This window comes from Pongo abelii, chromosome 20 (assembly GCF_028885655.2).
Source record: "Pongo abelii isolate AG06213 chromosome 20, NHGRI_mPonAbe1-v2.0_pri, whole genome shotgun sequence".
Lineage (NCBI taxonomy): Eukaryota > Metazoa > Chordata > Mammalia > Primates > Hominidae > Pongo > Pongo abelii.
In genome coordinates, this window is record NC_072005.2 from 53,580,241 (window position 1) to 53,597,184 (window position 16,944).

Consider the following 16,944-nt stretch of genomic DNA (forward strand, 5'->3'; position numbering starts at 1 on the left):
AGCTTCCGAGCAAAGGAGGGACGTTCCGAGCAGAGGAGGGACACGAGCTGGCTTGGTGTTAAAAGAGTAATAGTTGTGTAAATCTCTGAAGCACCCATAAGATACTCTGTAATGGGGGGAGCCGGGGAGGGAACAAGGCGGTGACATTAGATTAGTCAGAGTGAAATTCTGAGGGGTCATGGAGTAAGTGGGCTCTCCCTGGCAGGGCTGCAGACATCAGCGTGACTCTAGGATGTTAAGGAATCTTGAAAATCTATCATTTCCCCCGATTCCTCCTACTGTACATGTAAGGGGCTCAGCACTATCTCTCAACCCTGCTATGTGATCCATATGCATTCACTATCACTTTCATATTAAAGGGGTTCTGGGGCCGGGCACGGTGGCTCACACCTGTAATACCAACACTTTGGGAGGCTGAAGTGAATGGATGACTTGAGGTCAGGAGTTCGAGACCAGCCTGGCCAACACAGTGAAAACCCGTTTCTACTAAAAATACAAAAATTAGTGGGGTGTGGCAGCGCATGCCTGTAGTCCCAGCTACTCCGGAGGCTGAGGCATGAGAATTGTTTGAACTGGGGAGGCAGAGGTTGCAGTGAGCCGAGATCACGTCACTGCACTCCAGTCTGGGTGACAGAGCAAGACTCCGTCTCAAAAAGGTGGGGGCGGGGAGTCGGGCTCCAGTTTTCCAGCTCTGTGGGAGGAAGAGAGGGACCCCAAGGTTCTGGCAAGAGGCAGGGGGCATAGAACCTGGTGAAAAGACCTGCAGTGGAGGGAAGAGGGAGTCCCTCAGCTCAGGATTCGCTGTCCATGGTGATGGAGCACCCAGGAGGGTGGACTGACCTGCTTCAAGCCCAGTTTGGCCGCCATGCCAGCTGTGTGATCTTGGGCGGTCAGGATTCTGCAGTCCTCTGAGCCTTGGTTTCCTTGTCTGTGGAAGGGGCTAATAATAGTGTTTACCTCCTGGCGCTATGGTGAGGACTGAATTGATACAGGGGAAGCACCCAGAGGCACAGCGAAAACAATGACAGTTAGCTAGTGATATCCACATATTAATATTATAATCTTAGAGTCCTAAAAGTCATGGGATATGAGACATTTACATATAAGGGATAAAGGGATCAGTAGAATGTGGAGATTGTAGCACTACCTTTTTTTTTTTTTTTTTTTTTTTTTTGAGACGGAGTCACCCTGTCGCCCAGGCTGGAGTACAGTGGCACGATCTCGGCTCACTGCAACCTCCGCCTCCCGGTTCAGGCGATTCTCCTACCTCAGCCTTCCAAGTAGCTGGGATTACAGGCGCATGCCACCATGCCTGGCTAATTTTTTGTATCTTTAGTAGAGATGGGGTTTCACCATGTTGGCCAGGCTGGTCTCAAACTCCTGACCTCGTGATCTGCTGGCCTTGGCCTCCCAAAGTGCCGGGATTACAGGCATGAGCCACCCCGCCCAGCCCTTTTTTTTGTTTTTGTTTGAGACAGGGTCTTGTTCTGTCATCCAGGCTGGAGTGCAGTTGCACAATCCCAGCTCACTGCAGCCTTGACTTCCCGGGCTTAAGCAGCCCTCCCGCCTCAGCCTCTCGAGCAGCTGGGACTACAGGCTCGTGCCACCACACCTGGCTAATTTTTATGCTTTTGGTAGACATGGGGTTTTGCCACGTTGCGCAGGCTGGTCTTGAACTCCTGGGCTCAAGCAATCCGCTGGCCTTGGGCTCCCAAAGTGTTGGGATTGCAGGCATGATCCACTGCATACATCCTGTAGCATCATCTTTGCCAAACAATTAATCCAAAGATTTAGCACCATCTTTACCAAACAATTAAACTGGGCATCACAGTAATGGATGAGTGGACATCATGTTCCTCCTGATACAATGCACCCAGGGGGATAGAGCATCTCTTCCATGGGATTCCTGCCAAAAGTGCAAGACTCCAATCATCAGGAAGCATTAGACAAACCCAGATTGAGAATCATTCTAGTAACTGGCCTATCATCTTCAAAAGCATCAGGTCACAAAAGTCATGGGAAGGCTGAGAAACTGATCCAGACTGAAGGAGACTAAAGAGATTTGACAGGGAAATGCAACGTGTGGTTCTGGATCAAATGGGAAGAGGGGGCAGGAGTGAAAATACAGCCACCAAGGATATTACAGGGATGACTGGGGAAATGGAAACACAGGCTGTGCATCACTCAGCTGACATGGAGTTAACAGTATCAATTCAGCGTTAGATTTCCTGAGATCACAGTATTGTGATTAGGTAGGAGAATGCCATTATTCTCAAAAGATGCATGCTCAAGTATTTAGGCATGAAGGTCATGGTATTTGCAACTTGTGGTCACAGAGTGTCACAATTATTGTTATTATTTTATTATTATTTTGAGACAGAGTCTGGCTCTGTCATCCAGGCTGGAGTGCAGTGGCACAATCTTGGCTCACTGCAACCTCTGCCTCCTGGGCTCAAGCGATTCCCCTACCTCTGCCTCCTGAGTAGCAGGGACTACAGGCACACGTTACCATGCCCAGCTTTCATATATATATGGAGAAAGAGAGAGAGAGAGAGTGTCTTGGTCTGTCTCCCAGGCTGGAATGCAGTGGCGTGATCTTGGCTCACTGCAACCTCTGACTCCTGGGTTCAAGCAATTCTCCTGCCTCAGTCTCCCAAGTAGCTGGGATTGGACTTTAGAAGCCAGGCATCAGAATCACAGAAGGCTAGATTCACAGGACTTATGTTCCGGCACTGGACACAATCTGAGAAGACAAAAATCTTAAAACCATCAAGTCAGAGACTGGATAGGGTTTGGATTAGAATACCAAAATGTTGGCCGGGCGTGGTAGCTCACGCCTGTAATCTCGGCACTTTGGGACGCCGGGGTGGATGGATCACCTGAGGTCAGGAGTTTGAGACCAGCCTGGCCAACATGGTGAAACCCCATCTCTACTAAAAATACAAAAATTAGCCAGGTGTGGCAGCGCACACCTGTAATCCCAGCTACTCAAGACGCTGAGGCATGAGAATCACTTGAACCCGGGAGGCAGAGGTTGCAGTGAGCCGAGATCGTGCCACTGCACTCCAGCCTGGGCAACAGAGTGAGACGCAGTCTCAAAAAATTAAAGAATATCAAAATGTTAGAATTCTTAGAAATCTTAGAACTTCAGACCCTTAGTGTGTCAGCATCATAGGGGATTAAATCTCAGAATCTTGGAACAACTGTGCTGTTTGGGGTTCTCAGAGATCACGTTTAGTTTGGAGAAACTAAGGCTCACAGGTGTGAATCTGTGGGAAACTTAGAAAAAGAAAAAGGCTTTCCTTCTTCAAGACACTTATTTCCATAAGTCAGAAAACTGTTATAATAGAAATGCAAATCTACAATGTCCACTATGAAGAGAGCTTCCTCAGATATGGTGGTTTTATGCAGTGCACAACTTCAACAACTGTACATGGCAGACCTGCCTGCTCAGAGTGAGGCAGGAACTTGCCCAAGGAACAGGGTCCAGGGCTAAGCTAGGAGTGGAACCCAAGTCTCCTTCCTCCCAGTCTTTGGCCTAAGGTACCTTGATAAGGCAATGCCAGGCCTCGAATGTCTACCTGGATAGGAAATCAAGGAAGGATAGGGAGATGTTGACTCTTCTTAGCCCTTTGGTTCCACCACTGAACAGCATTTCCTCCTTCACTTCAAACATCTTGGTCCTGGCCAGGTGCAGTGGCTCACACCTGTAATCCCAGCATTTTGGGAGGCTAAGGCAGGTGGATTGCTTGAGCCCAGGAGTTAAAGACCAGCCTAGACAACATGGTGAAACCTTGTCTCTACAAAACATACCAAAACAACAACAACAAAAACAAAAACAATTAGCGAGGCTTGGTGGCATGTGCCTGTAGTCCCAGCTATATTGGAGCTGAAGTGGGAAGATTGCTTGAGCCTGGGAGGCAGAGGCTGCAGTGAGCCATGATTGCACCACTGTGCTCCAGCCTGAGTGACAGAGTGAGACTCTGTCTCAGACAAAACAAAACAAAACCACACCAGCCTGGGCAACATGGCAAAAACCCATCTTTACAAAAAATATAAAAATTAGCTGGGCGCTGTGGTGCACACCTGTAGTCCCAGCTACCTGGGAGGCTGAGATGGGAGGATCACTTGAGTCCAGGATGTTGAGGCTGCAGTGAGCTGTGATTGCACCACTGCACTCCAGTCTGGGTGACAGAGCAAGACCCTGCTCAAAAAACAATAAAAAACAATCTTGGTCCTGAGGTCACTTGTAAGTGACAAAGTGGGCTGTTATCCCAGCAGGTGACACCTGTACTCACTTCCTTCCTCAAAGCCTCAGGGCTCTAGATGGGGGCAATGTGGACCAGGGGTGGGTAGGAGTGGAAAGGTGAAAAGATAGTTGAAAGCAGGCCCCAATATGGTGAATGCAGTTCCCTCAACTGAGGGCATCTGGATGATGTGGTGCACTGGGAGAGGATGGACCGAGTGGCCAAAGGGATCCCATGTTACAGGGTGATGGAACAAAGACCTGTGAACAGCTGCATTTTGTTTTGTTTTGTTTGAGACAGTGTCTCACTCTGTCACTCAGGCTGGAGCACAGCACCTCGTGCACCTGTAGTCCCTGCTACTTTGGAGGCTGAGGTGGGAGGATCAGTTTGGCCCAAGAGGTTGAGGCTGCGGTAAGCCAGGAAGGCTGGGGTGGGGAGGGTAGGAAAGGTGGATGGAGATGGGCAGACAAAAGGATCCTGGACTGACTGAGGTGGAGGGAAAGACCTGCAAATGTCCAAGCACTGGAAAGAGAAGTGATGAGGGCAGAGAGGGAAGACTGGCTATGAAAGGCAGCCAGGCACACAGTGGTGGAACTCAAGATCGATGAAACAGAGAACTGCCAGGTGCGGTGGCTCACGCCTGTAGTCCCAGCACTTTGGGAGGCTGAGGCGGGTAGATCACCTGAGGTCAGGAGTTCAAGACCAGCCTGGCCAACACGATGAAACCCCATCTCTACTAAAAATACAAAAGATTAGCTGGGTGTGGTGGTGGGCGCCTGTAATCCCAGCTACTTGGGAGGCTGAGGCAGGAGAATCATTTGAACCCAGAAGGTGGAGGTTGCAGTGAGCTGAGATCGCACCACTGTACTCCAGTCTGGGCAACAAGTGCGAAACTCTGAGAAAAAGAAGAAAGAAAGAGAGGAGAGGAGAGAATAGAGGAGAGAGGAGAGAGGAGAGGAGAGAAGATGAGTGAACTGAGTCCCAGGAAGAGAAGAGTTAAAGGGATGAGGGATTGGCTGCTGCTTGATGGCAGAACCAAAGATCTGGGAACAGTTCAGCCTCAGCTGTACCCCAGGGAGAAGATTAAAGGGGGATGTGCCAGGCTACTGAGCAGGTAGAACCTCTGAAAAGCTCAGCCATTGGCCCTCTTTCTCCCTGTCTCCTGATTTATTTTTCTTCACAGCTCCTACCACTACCTGGCATTTTTATGTAATCAGTGTTTACTTCCTAATTGCCTGTCTTTCCCAGGAGAATGTGAGCTCCATTTGGGCAGGGACTTTATGAGTTTTGTTCACTGCTAGTCGCTGGTGCCAGATCTGTTTGTTTCTTGCACATAGTAGACACATGGTAAAGGTCATTATGGGAAAGGGGAGACTTGTGCATGAATTAACAACACATACTGTTCAAAGCATGATGTAGGCTGGTGAAAATCATTGAAAAGAACATACTGTAAAGCTATAAGTCTTAAAATAGTGTGGCATGGACAGAAGAACTACAAATAGATGAATTTTGTGGGCCACATGAGGACAGAGATGTTATCTATCTTGGCTATTGTTCTAGGTTGATCCCCTAAAGGCATCTGGCACACAGTGGGTGCTCAGGAGGAACTGGTGAATGAGAGAATATCACAGATTTGCAAGGAGAGGGGTAAGGAGAGGGACTGGGGCTGTGAGATATGGTAGAGGGTGATGGGTGGGTTGCTTTATGGCAGAACCAAAGACCTTTAGCCATCGTCTGTCTCCTCCACTCCTATTTTATTTTCCTCCATAGCACTTATTGCCAGTTCAAGTTTTTATATGTTTAGTAGTTTATATCCTCATTGCAATTTGAGGGCAGGGACCTTAGCTGCTTGTTCCCCATGGTATACCCACTGGCATACAGTGCATGCTCAATAAGAATTTTTACTTTAGTGATTGTGGGAAAAGCTTGTTCTACCAGGTAGCAATACACATAATGGAGCTATAATAATTAAAACAGTGTGGCATCAGCACAAAACCACAGAAATATAAAGAATGCAGGAGGAGTGGTGTGAAGACTGAGAGTTTGTCTCATTCATCATGTGCACTGAGTGCCTGAGGGCAGCGCCTGGCCCATGGTAGATGCCCACTAAACATTAATGTTCTTATGCACATGAGGAGACAGCTGTTTTACCAGAAAATAAAACACAGAACATGGCCGGATGATGGTAATCCCAGCTTGTATCCCAGCACTCTGGGAGGCCAAGGCAGGTGGATCACTTGAGGCCAGGAGTTCAAGACCAGCCTGGCCAACGTGGTGAAACCCCATCTCTCTACTAAAAGTACAAAAATAAGCCGGGTGTGGTGGCACACACCTATAATCCCAGCAACTCAAGAGGCTGAGCCACGAGAATCGCTTGAACCTGGAAGGTGGAGGTTGCAGTGAGCGGAGATCGTACCACTCACTCCAGCCTGGGCAACATAGTGAGACTCTATCTCAAACAAACAAACAAAAACCCAGAGGTAGATAATGAAGGCGGGAGCGGTAGCCTTCCGATAGCCACGCTCTCTGCCTGGCCCAGTGGTGTGTGCCCACGTCTAGAGCAGCGCCTGGTACAAAGCAGGTTCTCAGGAATGAATGAATGAACAAATGAACGAATGAATCCTGCAGGAGGCAGTTAGGAGGCGATGAGACTGGAGGCCGCCGGATGGCGGGACCCACGGCCTGCACCAGCCCCCTGCACACCCCCCACCCCGGGGGACCCACCTGTACTCGTAGTCGGAGCCCGCCTTGGCCGAGCCATCCTCAGTGCGGTAGTCCACGTAGAAGGTGCTGTTGCCCTCGCCGCCCTGGCACGTGACGGACAGCAGCACGGAGCCGCAGTTCTCCAGGCAGTGGTACAGGCTGGGCTCGAAGAAGATGCGGCTGGCGCCGTCGTCCTCGTCCTCGCCCGCGCCCTCGGCCGGCGCCCCCCTGCGCGAGGCGTCCGCCGCGTGTCTGCGCAGCACGTTCCCGGCGCCGGTCATCAGCCGCGTGGCCTGGATGCGGTAGAAGGCGCGGCTCTTCTGCTGGTGCAGCAGCGCGTAGTAGTTGGCGATGCCCACCAGCTGCTCCAGATCCTTGTCCGGGTGCTTCTGCTTGAGGTCCTTGAGGATCTGGATGACCTCGCGGCGGCTGGCGTCCAGCTCGCGCGCCTCGGCGGGGCCCGGGCCCAGGCCGCCCAGCTCACCTGGGGCCTCGGCGCCCACAAACGTGCCGTCCAGCTCGATGCTCTTCGGGGGGTCGCCCTCGGCGCCTATGATGATGCCGCTGCGTGGGTCGGTGCGGTAGCGCTTGTACACGTACTTGTAGAAGAGCAGCCGCTTGTCGGCCATCCAGGCGAATACCACGCACACCGGGAAGAAGACCAGGGTCAGCAGCGCCTCCCACACCTGTGGGCGGCGGGCGTCAGGGCGAGGCCGGGCGGGCCGCCTTCTCCCTCCCCGCCTCTCTGTCTCAGTCTCTGTCCGCCTCTGCCACTCATCTCTCTCCCCAACTCCCAACCCCGCCCCGTCGTCTCTCCCTATCCCTTTCTGTTCCTTTTTTCTTTCTCTCTCCCTCCCTCCCTTCCTTCCTTTCCTTCCTTCCTTCCTTCCTTCTTTCTCTCTCTCTCTTTCTTTCTTTTTTTATTTGAGACAGAGTCTTGCTCTGTAGCCCAGGCTGGAGTGCAGTGGTGCGGCCTCGACTCACTAAACCTTGAACCTTGGCCTCCCGGGTCCCGGTTCAAGCAATTTTCCTGCCTCAGCCTCCCGAGTAGCTGGGATTACAGGCATGCGGCACCATGCCCAGCTAAGTTTTGTATTTTTTTTTAGTAGAGACGGGGTTTCACCATGTTGGCCAGGCTGGTCTTGAACTCCTGACCTTGTGATCCTCCCACCTCGAGTGCTGGGATTACAGGCGTGAGCCCTGTCTCTTTGTTCATCTCTGCCTCTCCCCATCTCTCTCTCCTCCCCACTCCCTGTCTCTCCCCACCTCTTTCTGACTGTTCATCTCTGCCTCTCCCCATGTCTCTCTCCCCCAAGTTCTGTTCCCCCCATTTCTCTCTCTCCCTCTTCTTCCCCCATCTCTCTCCATCTCAATCTCTGTTCATCTCTGCCTCTCCCTGTCTCTCTTTCCTCCCCTCTCCCCGTCTCTCCCCACCTCTTTCTGTCTCTGTTCATGTCTGCCTTTCCCCATCTCTCTCTCCCCCCATTTCTCTGTCTCCCTCTCCTTCCCCCATCTCTCTCTGTCTCCTTCCTCCCTTTTTGTCTCTGACTCTGTTTATCTCTGCTTCTCCCCATCTCTCTCCCCCGAGTTCTCCGTTTCCCCCCATTTCTCTCTTTCCCTCTCCATCTCGTTCTATCTCTGTTCATCTCTGCCTCTCCACTTCTCTCCTCCTCATTTCTCTCTCCTTTCCCGTCCCTCTCTTAGTTTCTCTCAACCTCCCTCTTGTCTCTGTTCATCTCTGCCTCTCCCCATCTCTCTCCCCCCATTTCTCTCTCTCCTTCCCCCCATCTCTTTCTATCTCTGTCCCTCCCTTTTTGTCTCTGTTTGGCTCTTGCCTCTCCCCATGTCTGGACATGTCTCCATGTCCTTTTATATCTTTTGGTAGATCTCCATCTCCCTCCCTTGTGAGTTTCTTTCTCTTTCTCTCTCAATACCTGTTTCTCCAGAGCTAATTTTTTTCCCTCTCCCCGTCCCCGTTTCTCTCTCTCTCCTTTCCCCTGTCCTTCTCTTAGTTTCTATTTCCCTCTTGTCTCTGTTCACCTCTCTCTCCCCATCTCTCTCTCTCTCCTTTCTCCCACCCCTTTCCATCTCGTTCTGTCTGTTCGCCGCTCTCTGTCTCTGCTCATCTCTGCCTCTCCCTATCTCTCCCCACCGCCTTTTCTCTCCTCTCTCTCCTTGCTCCCGTTCCTCTCCATCTCAGTCTCTGTTCCTCACTTATTCTCTATTTCCCTCTCATCTCTGTTCACCTCTGCCTCTCCCCATCTCTCTCCCTCGCCTTCTTCCCATCTCTTTTTAACTCTGTCCTCCCTTTTTGTCTGTGGCCTCTCCCCATCCCCCCACATTTCTCTCTCTCTCTCCATCTCGTTCTATCTCTCTCTGTACCTGTTCGTTTCTGCCTCTCTCCATCGCTCTCTGTGTGTGCTGCTGTCTCTTTCCCTCCTTGCCTCTGTCTCAACGGTTTTCTTAGCCTTTCCTCCTCGTCTGTCTTTCCCTGGCTCCCTCTCTTTTCTTGTTGCCTCGGTCTCCTTGTCTTCATCTCCTTCTTTTATATCTATTGGTAGATATCTATTTCCCTCCCTTGTGAGTTTCTTTCTCTTTCTCAGTATCTGTGTTTCTCCAGAGCTACTTTTCTCTCTCTCCTTCCCTCTCTCGCTCCCCCTCTCTGTGTGTGTGCACGTGCGTGCACGTGTGTGTGCATGTGTGAGCGTGTGTGCATGTGTATATGTGTGTGTAGGTGTATGTGCGTGTGTCCTGTGTGCGTGCTTGTGTGTGCATGTGTGTATGTGTATGTGCGTGTGTGTCCATCTGTGTGTGTGTCCCTCTGTGTGTGCATGTGTGTGTCCGTCTCTGTGTGTGTGTGCATGTGTGTCTGTGTGTGTGCATGTGTGTATGTCCTTCTGTGTGTGTGCATGTGTGTGTGTCCGTGTGTGTCCATCTGTGTATGTGTGTGTGTCCGTCTATGTGTGTGTGTGCACATGCGTGTGTGTGTATGTGTTCTCTTTCTCTCCTAGTCTCCTCATTCATCCATCTATCCACCTTTCAGATGCTGAGAACCATGCTCAGCTGCCTAGGTGCCAGGAACCCAGACATCCTCATCCACTACCAAGCAACAGACAATCCCCACCCTGTGGTCCCAGCTGCTGTCAAGGAATAGAGCTTGTGTCTCTTCTGGCCTCTCTCTCCCTCCATCTTTTTTCTGCCTGCTCCATTTCTCCCCCATCACCTGGGGGTGCCTCCACTTCTCCGAACCTCGCCCATCATCCAGGGCCTGCTCTCTGTTCACCCAAACGCCCTCAATTCCCCACCCATGACCCCTGCCAGTGCCTCCTTAGCATTTGCCTGGCCCTCATGGACAGGCTATGCCTCTAATAGAGACACACATCTGGCTCTTCTGCCTCATAAAACCAGTTCCCATGCACAGCCAGGGCAGCTCTGAGTTGGGAGCCTGGCTTTACCACAGGGATGGCTGTCTCATCTCTTGGTCTATACAATGGGGACATTTCCAAGACTGAATGAGCACCTGCATTCCTAGCGCACAGCATTCTCAGTTTCTGACACATGGAAAAGACTCAAGATGTGAAATTAACATTGCCTGGCGAATCGTGGTGGCTCATGCCTGTAATCCCAGGACTTTAGGAGGCCAAAGTGGGTGGATCACCTGAGGCCAGGAGTTCGAGACCAGCCTGGCCAACTTGGTGAAACCCCATCTCTACCAAAAATACAAAATTAGCCAGGCATGGTGGTGTGCATCTGTAATCCCAGTTATTCGGGAGGCTGAGGGAGGAGAATTGCTTGAGCCCAGGAGGGGGAGGTTGCAGTGAGCCGAGATCACGCCACTGCACTCCAGCCTGGGTGACAGAATGAGACTCCATCTTAAAAAAAAAGAACATCGCCATCGTTATTATTTAGTACTATTATCTTGGGCTCACAGAGGCCTAAAACTCAGTCTACTGGTGGCCCAGCACAGGCCTGGCACATGGAAAGCATCCACCAAGACTCGAGGGTTTGCCTTGAAGATATTCGTGGAAAGACTCAAATGTTACCTTTCTCATCAAAGATGAAGAAGAAAAGATAAAAGAGTATTTATGGGCCGGGCGTGGTGGCTCACGCCTGTAATCCCAGCACTTTAGGAGGCGGAGGTGGGTGGATCACGAGGGCCAACATGGTGAAACCCCGTCTCTACTAAAAATACAAAAATTAGATGGGCGTGGTGGCAGGCGCCTGTAATCCCAGCTACTTGGGAAGCTGAGGCAGGAGAATCGCTTGAACCCGGGAGGCGGAGGTTGCAGTGAGCTGAGATCACCCCACTGCACTCTAGCCTGGCGACCGAGCGAGACTCCATTTCAAAAAAAAAAAAAGAGTATTTACGATGACAAGGACCCCGAAGGCCAGGCACAGTGGCTCACGCCTATAATCCCTGCACTTTGGGAGGCCAAAGTGGGTGGATCACTTGAGCTCAGGAGTTCAAGACCAGCCTGCCCAACATGGTAAAACCCCATCTCTACTAAAAATACAAAAATCAGCGAGGTGTGGTGGCGTGCGCCTGTAATTCCAGCTACTAGAAAGGCTGAGGCAGGAGAATCGCTTGAATCTAGGAGGCGGAGGTTGCAGTGAGCTGAGATTGCACCACTGAACTCCATCCAGCCTGGGGGACAGAGTGAGACTCCATCTCGAAAAAAAAAAAAAGAAGGCCCCCAGAGTATCTTAAAAATGAGCCTGGTAGGAAAAATATCTAAGATCCAGTTGCCACACCTGCTATCACTGTGTTTACTGATGGCTCAGAGAACAGGCAAGACTTGCAAATAGTAAAACTGCATGAAGCCAACAGGCAGATTTGGGAAAAGGAGCCGAATGTTCAGCACAAGCTGTGAAATGAACTCTCTCCCTTGTATTAATTGAACCTACCACTATGTATATCGCAAGGGAGTCTCTATTCATCAGAAGACAATCCCAAACCCCTAAGATTTTCCTTCCTCGCTGCAGGTCAGTGGAAAGTGATTCTAGCCAATTCACAATGTCTTTCTAGAGCACCCACTAAGAATGCGTCCAGCCTGGGAGGGCACTGTGACATTTTCAGGTCTCGGTGGAGCAGGCGCACCCCTGAGACAGAGTATTGGAAATCCGGGGGTATTTATGGGCTTCCATCATCACTAGGGAGGGGGACATGGTCTTGGCCTTTCCTGGCCTGATGACATCCAGCAACTCACCGGACAGTCCCACACAATACAGAAATGTCCCATATGCCGGCTCATTTCAGAACCTGCCACTAACGTTCTTATCCGTGAAAACACTGTTTATGATAGTTAGAATTTATAACTCTGTTTTATATATTTCTTTCTTTTTCTTTTTCTTTTTTTTTTTTTTTTTTTGAGACTGAGTTTCGCTCTTGTTGCCCAGGCTGGAGTGCAATGGCGCAATCTCGGCTCACCTCAACCTCCACCTCCTGGGTTCAAGCGATTCTCCTGCCTCACCCTCCTGAGTACCTGGGATTACAGGCATGTGCCACCACGCTCAGCTAATTTTGTATTTTTAGTAGAGATAGGGTTTCCCCATGTTGGTCAGGCTGGTCTTGAACTCCAGACATCGGGTGATCCGCCCACCTCAGCCTCCCAAAGTGCTGGGATTACAGGCGTGAGCTATTGCGCCCGACCTATGTATATCTTTTTTAAATTTCTTTTTTTTCTTTTTTTTCCTGAGATGGAGTCTCACTCTGTCACCCAGGCTGGAGTGCAGCGGCCCAATCTCAGCTCACTGCAACCTTCACCTCCCAGGTTCAAGCGATTCTCCTGCCTCAGCCTCCCAAGTAGCTGGGATTACAGGTGCCTGCCACCATGCCCAGCTATTTTTTGTATTTTTAGTAGAGACAGAGTTTCACCATGTTGGTCAGGCTGGTTTCGAACTCATGACCTCAGGTGATCCATCCACTTCAACCTCCCAAAGTGCTAGGATTACAGGCGTGAGCCACTGTGCCCAGCCTTATGTATATCTTATATGAAGTATTTTCCTGTATGGTTTAACATACTCCAAATACGCTTGTTTTAAATCTCGTGGCTACCTGCTCCTCTGCCTAGACTTCTTGCATGCAATGGTTTCTGATCTTTTTCTTTCTCTGAAGCCCAACTTATTCATTATAAATAGATGCCTGCATCTGGCTCCGTTGTCATGAGGGTAGTTGTGATGAAGCATTTCCAGGTGGAAATGCAGACTGTTCTGTTAGAAACCTTTTCTTTCTTTTTTTTTTTGAGACGGAGTCTCGCTCTGTCACCCAGGCTGGAGTGCAGTGGCACGATCTCGGCTCACTGCAAGCTCCGCCTCCCGGGTTCACGCCATTCTCCTGCCTCAGCCTCCCAAGTAGCTGGGACTACAGGCGCCCGCCACCACGCCCGGCTAATTTTTTTGTATTTTTAGTAGAGACGGGGTTTCACCGTGTTAGCCAGGATGGTCCCTATCTCCTGACCTTGTGATCCGCCCGCCTCGGCCTCCCAAAGTGCTGGGATTACAGGCGTGAGCCACAGCGCCCGGCCCAAAAACCTTTTCTTTAGGCAGGGCACAGTGGCTCACGCCTGTAATCCCAGCACTTTGGGAGGCTGAGGCGGGCGGATCACTTGAGGTTGGGAGTTTGAGACCAGCCTGGCCAACATGGCAAAACCCCGTCTCTAATAAAAATTCAAAAATTAGCTGACGTGGTGGCACACACCTGTAATCTCAGCTACTCAGGAGGCTGAGGCAGGAGAATCGCTGCCTCAGAGTGACAGAGAAAGACTCCGTCTCAAAAAAAAAAAAAAAAAAAAAGAAATAGAAATCTTTTCCTTATAACACAGTTTGGACATTATACTGACTTTTTGGGAAGCCAAATGCATAGAGGAGTTTGTTAATGAATAGCTAACATTTACTCTGTTCCAGGCAGACTATTTTAAGTCTTTCCACACGGAACAATTCAGTTAATCCTCATGGCAGCCCTATGAAGTCAGCACTCTCATGAACCCAAATCTCTGGCTTCAGGTGCATGGATCAAACTCTGAGGCCACAAGATCTCTCTTTGATTACCTAAGAATTTCCTATCAGCAGAAATAAAGGGGATGTAACAAAGTATCTGTTATATTCTCCTTTCTTCCTTTCTTTCTTTTCTTTCTTTTTTTAGACAGAGTCTCACTCTGTCACCCAGGCTGGAGTGCAGTGGGGCCATCTCGGCTCACTGCAACCTCCGCCTCCCAGGTTCAAGCGATTCCCCTGCCTCAGCCTCCCGAGTAGCTGGGATTACAGGCAGGCACCACCATGCCGGGCTAATTTTTGTATTTTTAGTAGAGATGGGGTTTCACCATGTTGGCCAGGCTGGTCTCGAACTCCTGACCTCAAGTGATCTGCCTGCCTCGACCTCCCAAAGTGCTAGGATTACAGGCGTGAGCCACCACACCTAGCCTCAAAGGCCTTTTTGAAAGCCTAAGTCAGGACACCATTCATTTTAACAGCACCTTAAACTGTATGATATATCACTGCACACTTTTCACCATGGCAGATGGGAAACTCTCTCCTCTTTCTCTCTCCCGCTTTCAGGAGCCCTGTCTTCTGGTGCCACTGTCCTCCCCTTTCCTCACTGTGGCTTCTGATCCCTCTGTTATATATCCTCCTTCACAGAAAACCCACAAGGCATTTTTCTATCTCTAGCTTCAGATCCTTCCTGGGAAGAAACTGTAACTGGCAGAAACCTGACAGATAGGCAAAAATAGATTACACACATGTGTGAATGAATCCTGGACACCTGGAAAATAAATTATGCATATGTGTGACTGAATTAGGCCAGGCCCATAAATAAATTATGCAAATGTAGGAGGCAGTCATGGGGTTGTGGGAAATACATTAGGCAAACGTTGTCAAGGAAGACTACATAGTATGCGAGTTAAGACACGGGGTGAGCGAAAGGCTAATGATTATGAGAATATAGGTATAAATTATGCAGCTGTGGGTCTAAATTTTGTCTCACTATTGGAATAAATTATGCAAAGTGGTTGCAGGGCTTATGTCGATGTTGGGTTGGATGGGAGTATACATTACACTGAAGTGGCATAAATTATCCCAACATCAGAAATTGATGATGAATAATGAATGAATTATGCAAACCGTGATTATATATCTGGCAAATGGCTAAATTATGCAGATGTAGGTATGTATCTATGCGAGCCCATGGATAAATTATGCAAATTGCACTAAGTTACTCAAGCCAATTAGCAATGTCAGAAAACACAAGGCTGGATTATATGCAAGGGTAGTATGAATTATGCGAATGGAGGATGTCTTATTGCAAAAGCGGGAATCAATTATGCAAAAGGTAGGGAGTGTAGGAAAACATGTGAACATACCTAGCATGCATTACACAGATCACAGGGACTCTGTTAGTACACAGAACGCCCTTTTGGGAGCTAAAAGGTGCCCCTTCCAAATGAGTGTAGTTATTAAGTGCAAAACAGTGCGTCCCTCTGGGCAAATAAATGTTTGCTGCACCCTCCAGAGATATGGCTGGGTAGCATCAGCAGGACTCCAGCCCCTCCAGCAGGACTTGCCCTGTTTGGCTCAATCCCCTTGTGTAGTCTGTGACCTACACAACTGTACTTGGCAGCCCTCTCAGATGTGAGTGTGCATTTCCGCAAATACAGCAATCAACATTCCAAGCCAAGAGCACCTCTCTGGATTTTGCAGACACACATGCACCAAGAAAGCATCTATGGGTCTTTGCTCACCTGGACCACACCCGGGGAAAAAACAGCAAGGATGAGATAAAGCCAGACATAGGCGAAGATGCTCCAAGAGGCAGTGACGAAGAAGACTCTCAGGTGCTTGATCTTGCGGCTCTCGCCGGCTGGGATGACGTAGATGCACACGGCGATGACCACAAACATGTTGAAGGCGGCGCTGCCCACGATGGTGCCTGGGCCCAGCTCACCCGCCTGGAAGTTGTGGCCGCAGACTTCGATGACTGACAGCAGGATCTCAGGTGCGGAGGAGCCCAGGGCCATGAGCGTGAGGTTGGACACCGTCTCGTTCCAGATGCGAACGGTGCCCACGCTGGTCTCGCCATTGGCCTTGGTGATGGTGATCTCCTTCTCTTTTGACGTGATGACCTCGATGGCCGCCATGAAGCGGTCGGCGATGATGGACACTCCCAGGAACATGTAGACCATGGCCACAAAGTAGACCACTGCCCGTGCCGCCTTGTCACCCAGCGACGGGTCGTCGGGCTCCCACACGGGCAGCAGCACCCCCGGCTGGCAGCGGTAGGACCCCTGGCAGCCCCCTGTGCTGGTGTCGCTGTCATTGGCCGGGGGAGGCGGCAGGGAGGGGGTTGGGGTGGCTGCCCCGGAGCATGGGGGAGCCGCCAGGAGGAGTGCGACCCCCACCAAGGCCAGGGGAGCCATGGGGGGTGGTGGGGTCCTATGGGGGAGGAGGAGGAGGTCTGGGTGAGGGAAGCAAACCTCTTTCTGTCACACAAAGGTCAAAGCTCATTGGGGAAGGAGGGCTGAGGGAGAAGCTGAGGACCAATGCAGGCAGGATGGGGACCGAGGGCGACAGAGACACAGAGAGTGACAGACAGAGACCCACAGAGAGAGAGAGGCTGAAAGATAAGGACAGAGGAACCCCCACGCGCTGCTGGTGGGAATGCAAATTGGTCTATGCACTTCGGGCAACTACAGCCGAACACCATGCATCATGCAATTCAGCAGTTTTGCTCCTTGGTATGTGCCTGAGAAATAGGTCCTTATGTCCACTAAAAGGACCTACAAGAATGTTCATAGCAGGCCGGGTGCAGTGACTACACCTGTAATCCCTGCATTTTGGGAGGCCGAGGTGGGTGGATCAGGAGTTTGAGACCAGCCTAACCAACATGGTGAAACCTCATCTCTACTAAAAATACAAAAATTAGCTGGGCAGGGTGGCGGGAGCCTGTAACCCCAGCTACTCGGGAGGCTGAGGCAGGAGAATCACTTGAACTTGGGAGGCG

General features: G+C 50.5%; 1 protein-coding gene across 2 annotated transcripts in view; it reads right to left on the bottom strand.

Moving 5' to 3' along the window:
- The window catches only part of SLC8A2 (solute carrier family 8 member A2), a 46,733-nt gene that overhangs the window by 22,197 nt on the left and 7,592 nt on the right, over positions 1 to 16,944 (bottom strand). For both annotated transcript variants that reach the window (XM_024238187.3, XM_054540796.2), the window contains exons 2-3: positions 15,686 to 16,376; positions 6,972 to 7,636 (exon numbers count right to left, since the gene is read on the bottom strand). In XM_024238187.3, the coding sequence (XP_024093955.1) occupies positions 6,972 to 7,636; positions 15,686 to 16,360 (1,340 nt within the window). In that variant the 5' untranslated portion in view covers positions 16,361 to 16,376. The remainder of the gene's footprint in view (positions 1 to 6,971; positions 7,637 to 15,685; positions 16,377 to 16,944) is intronic.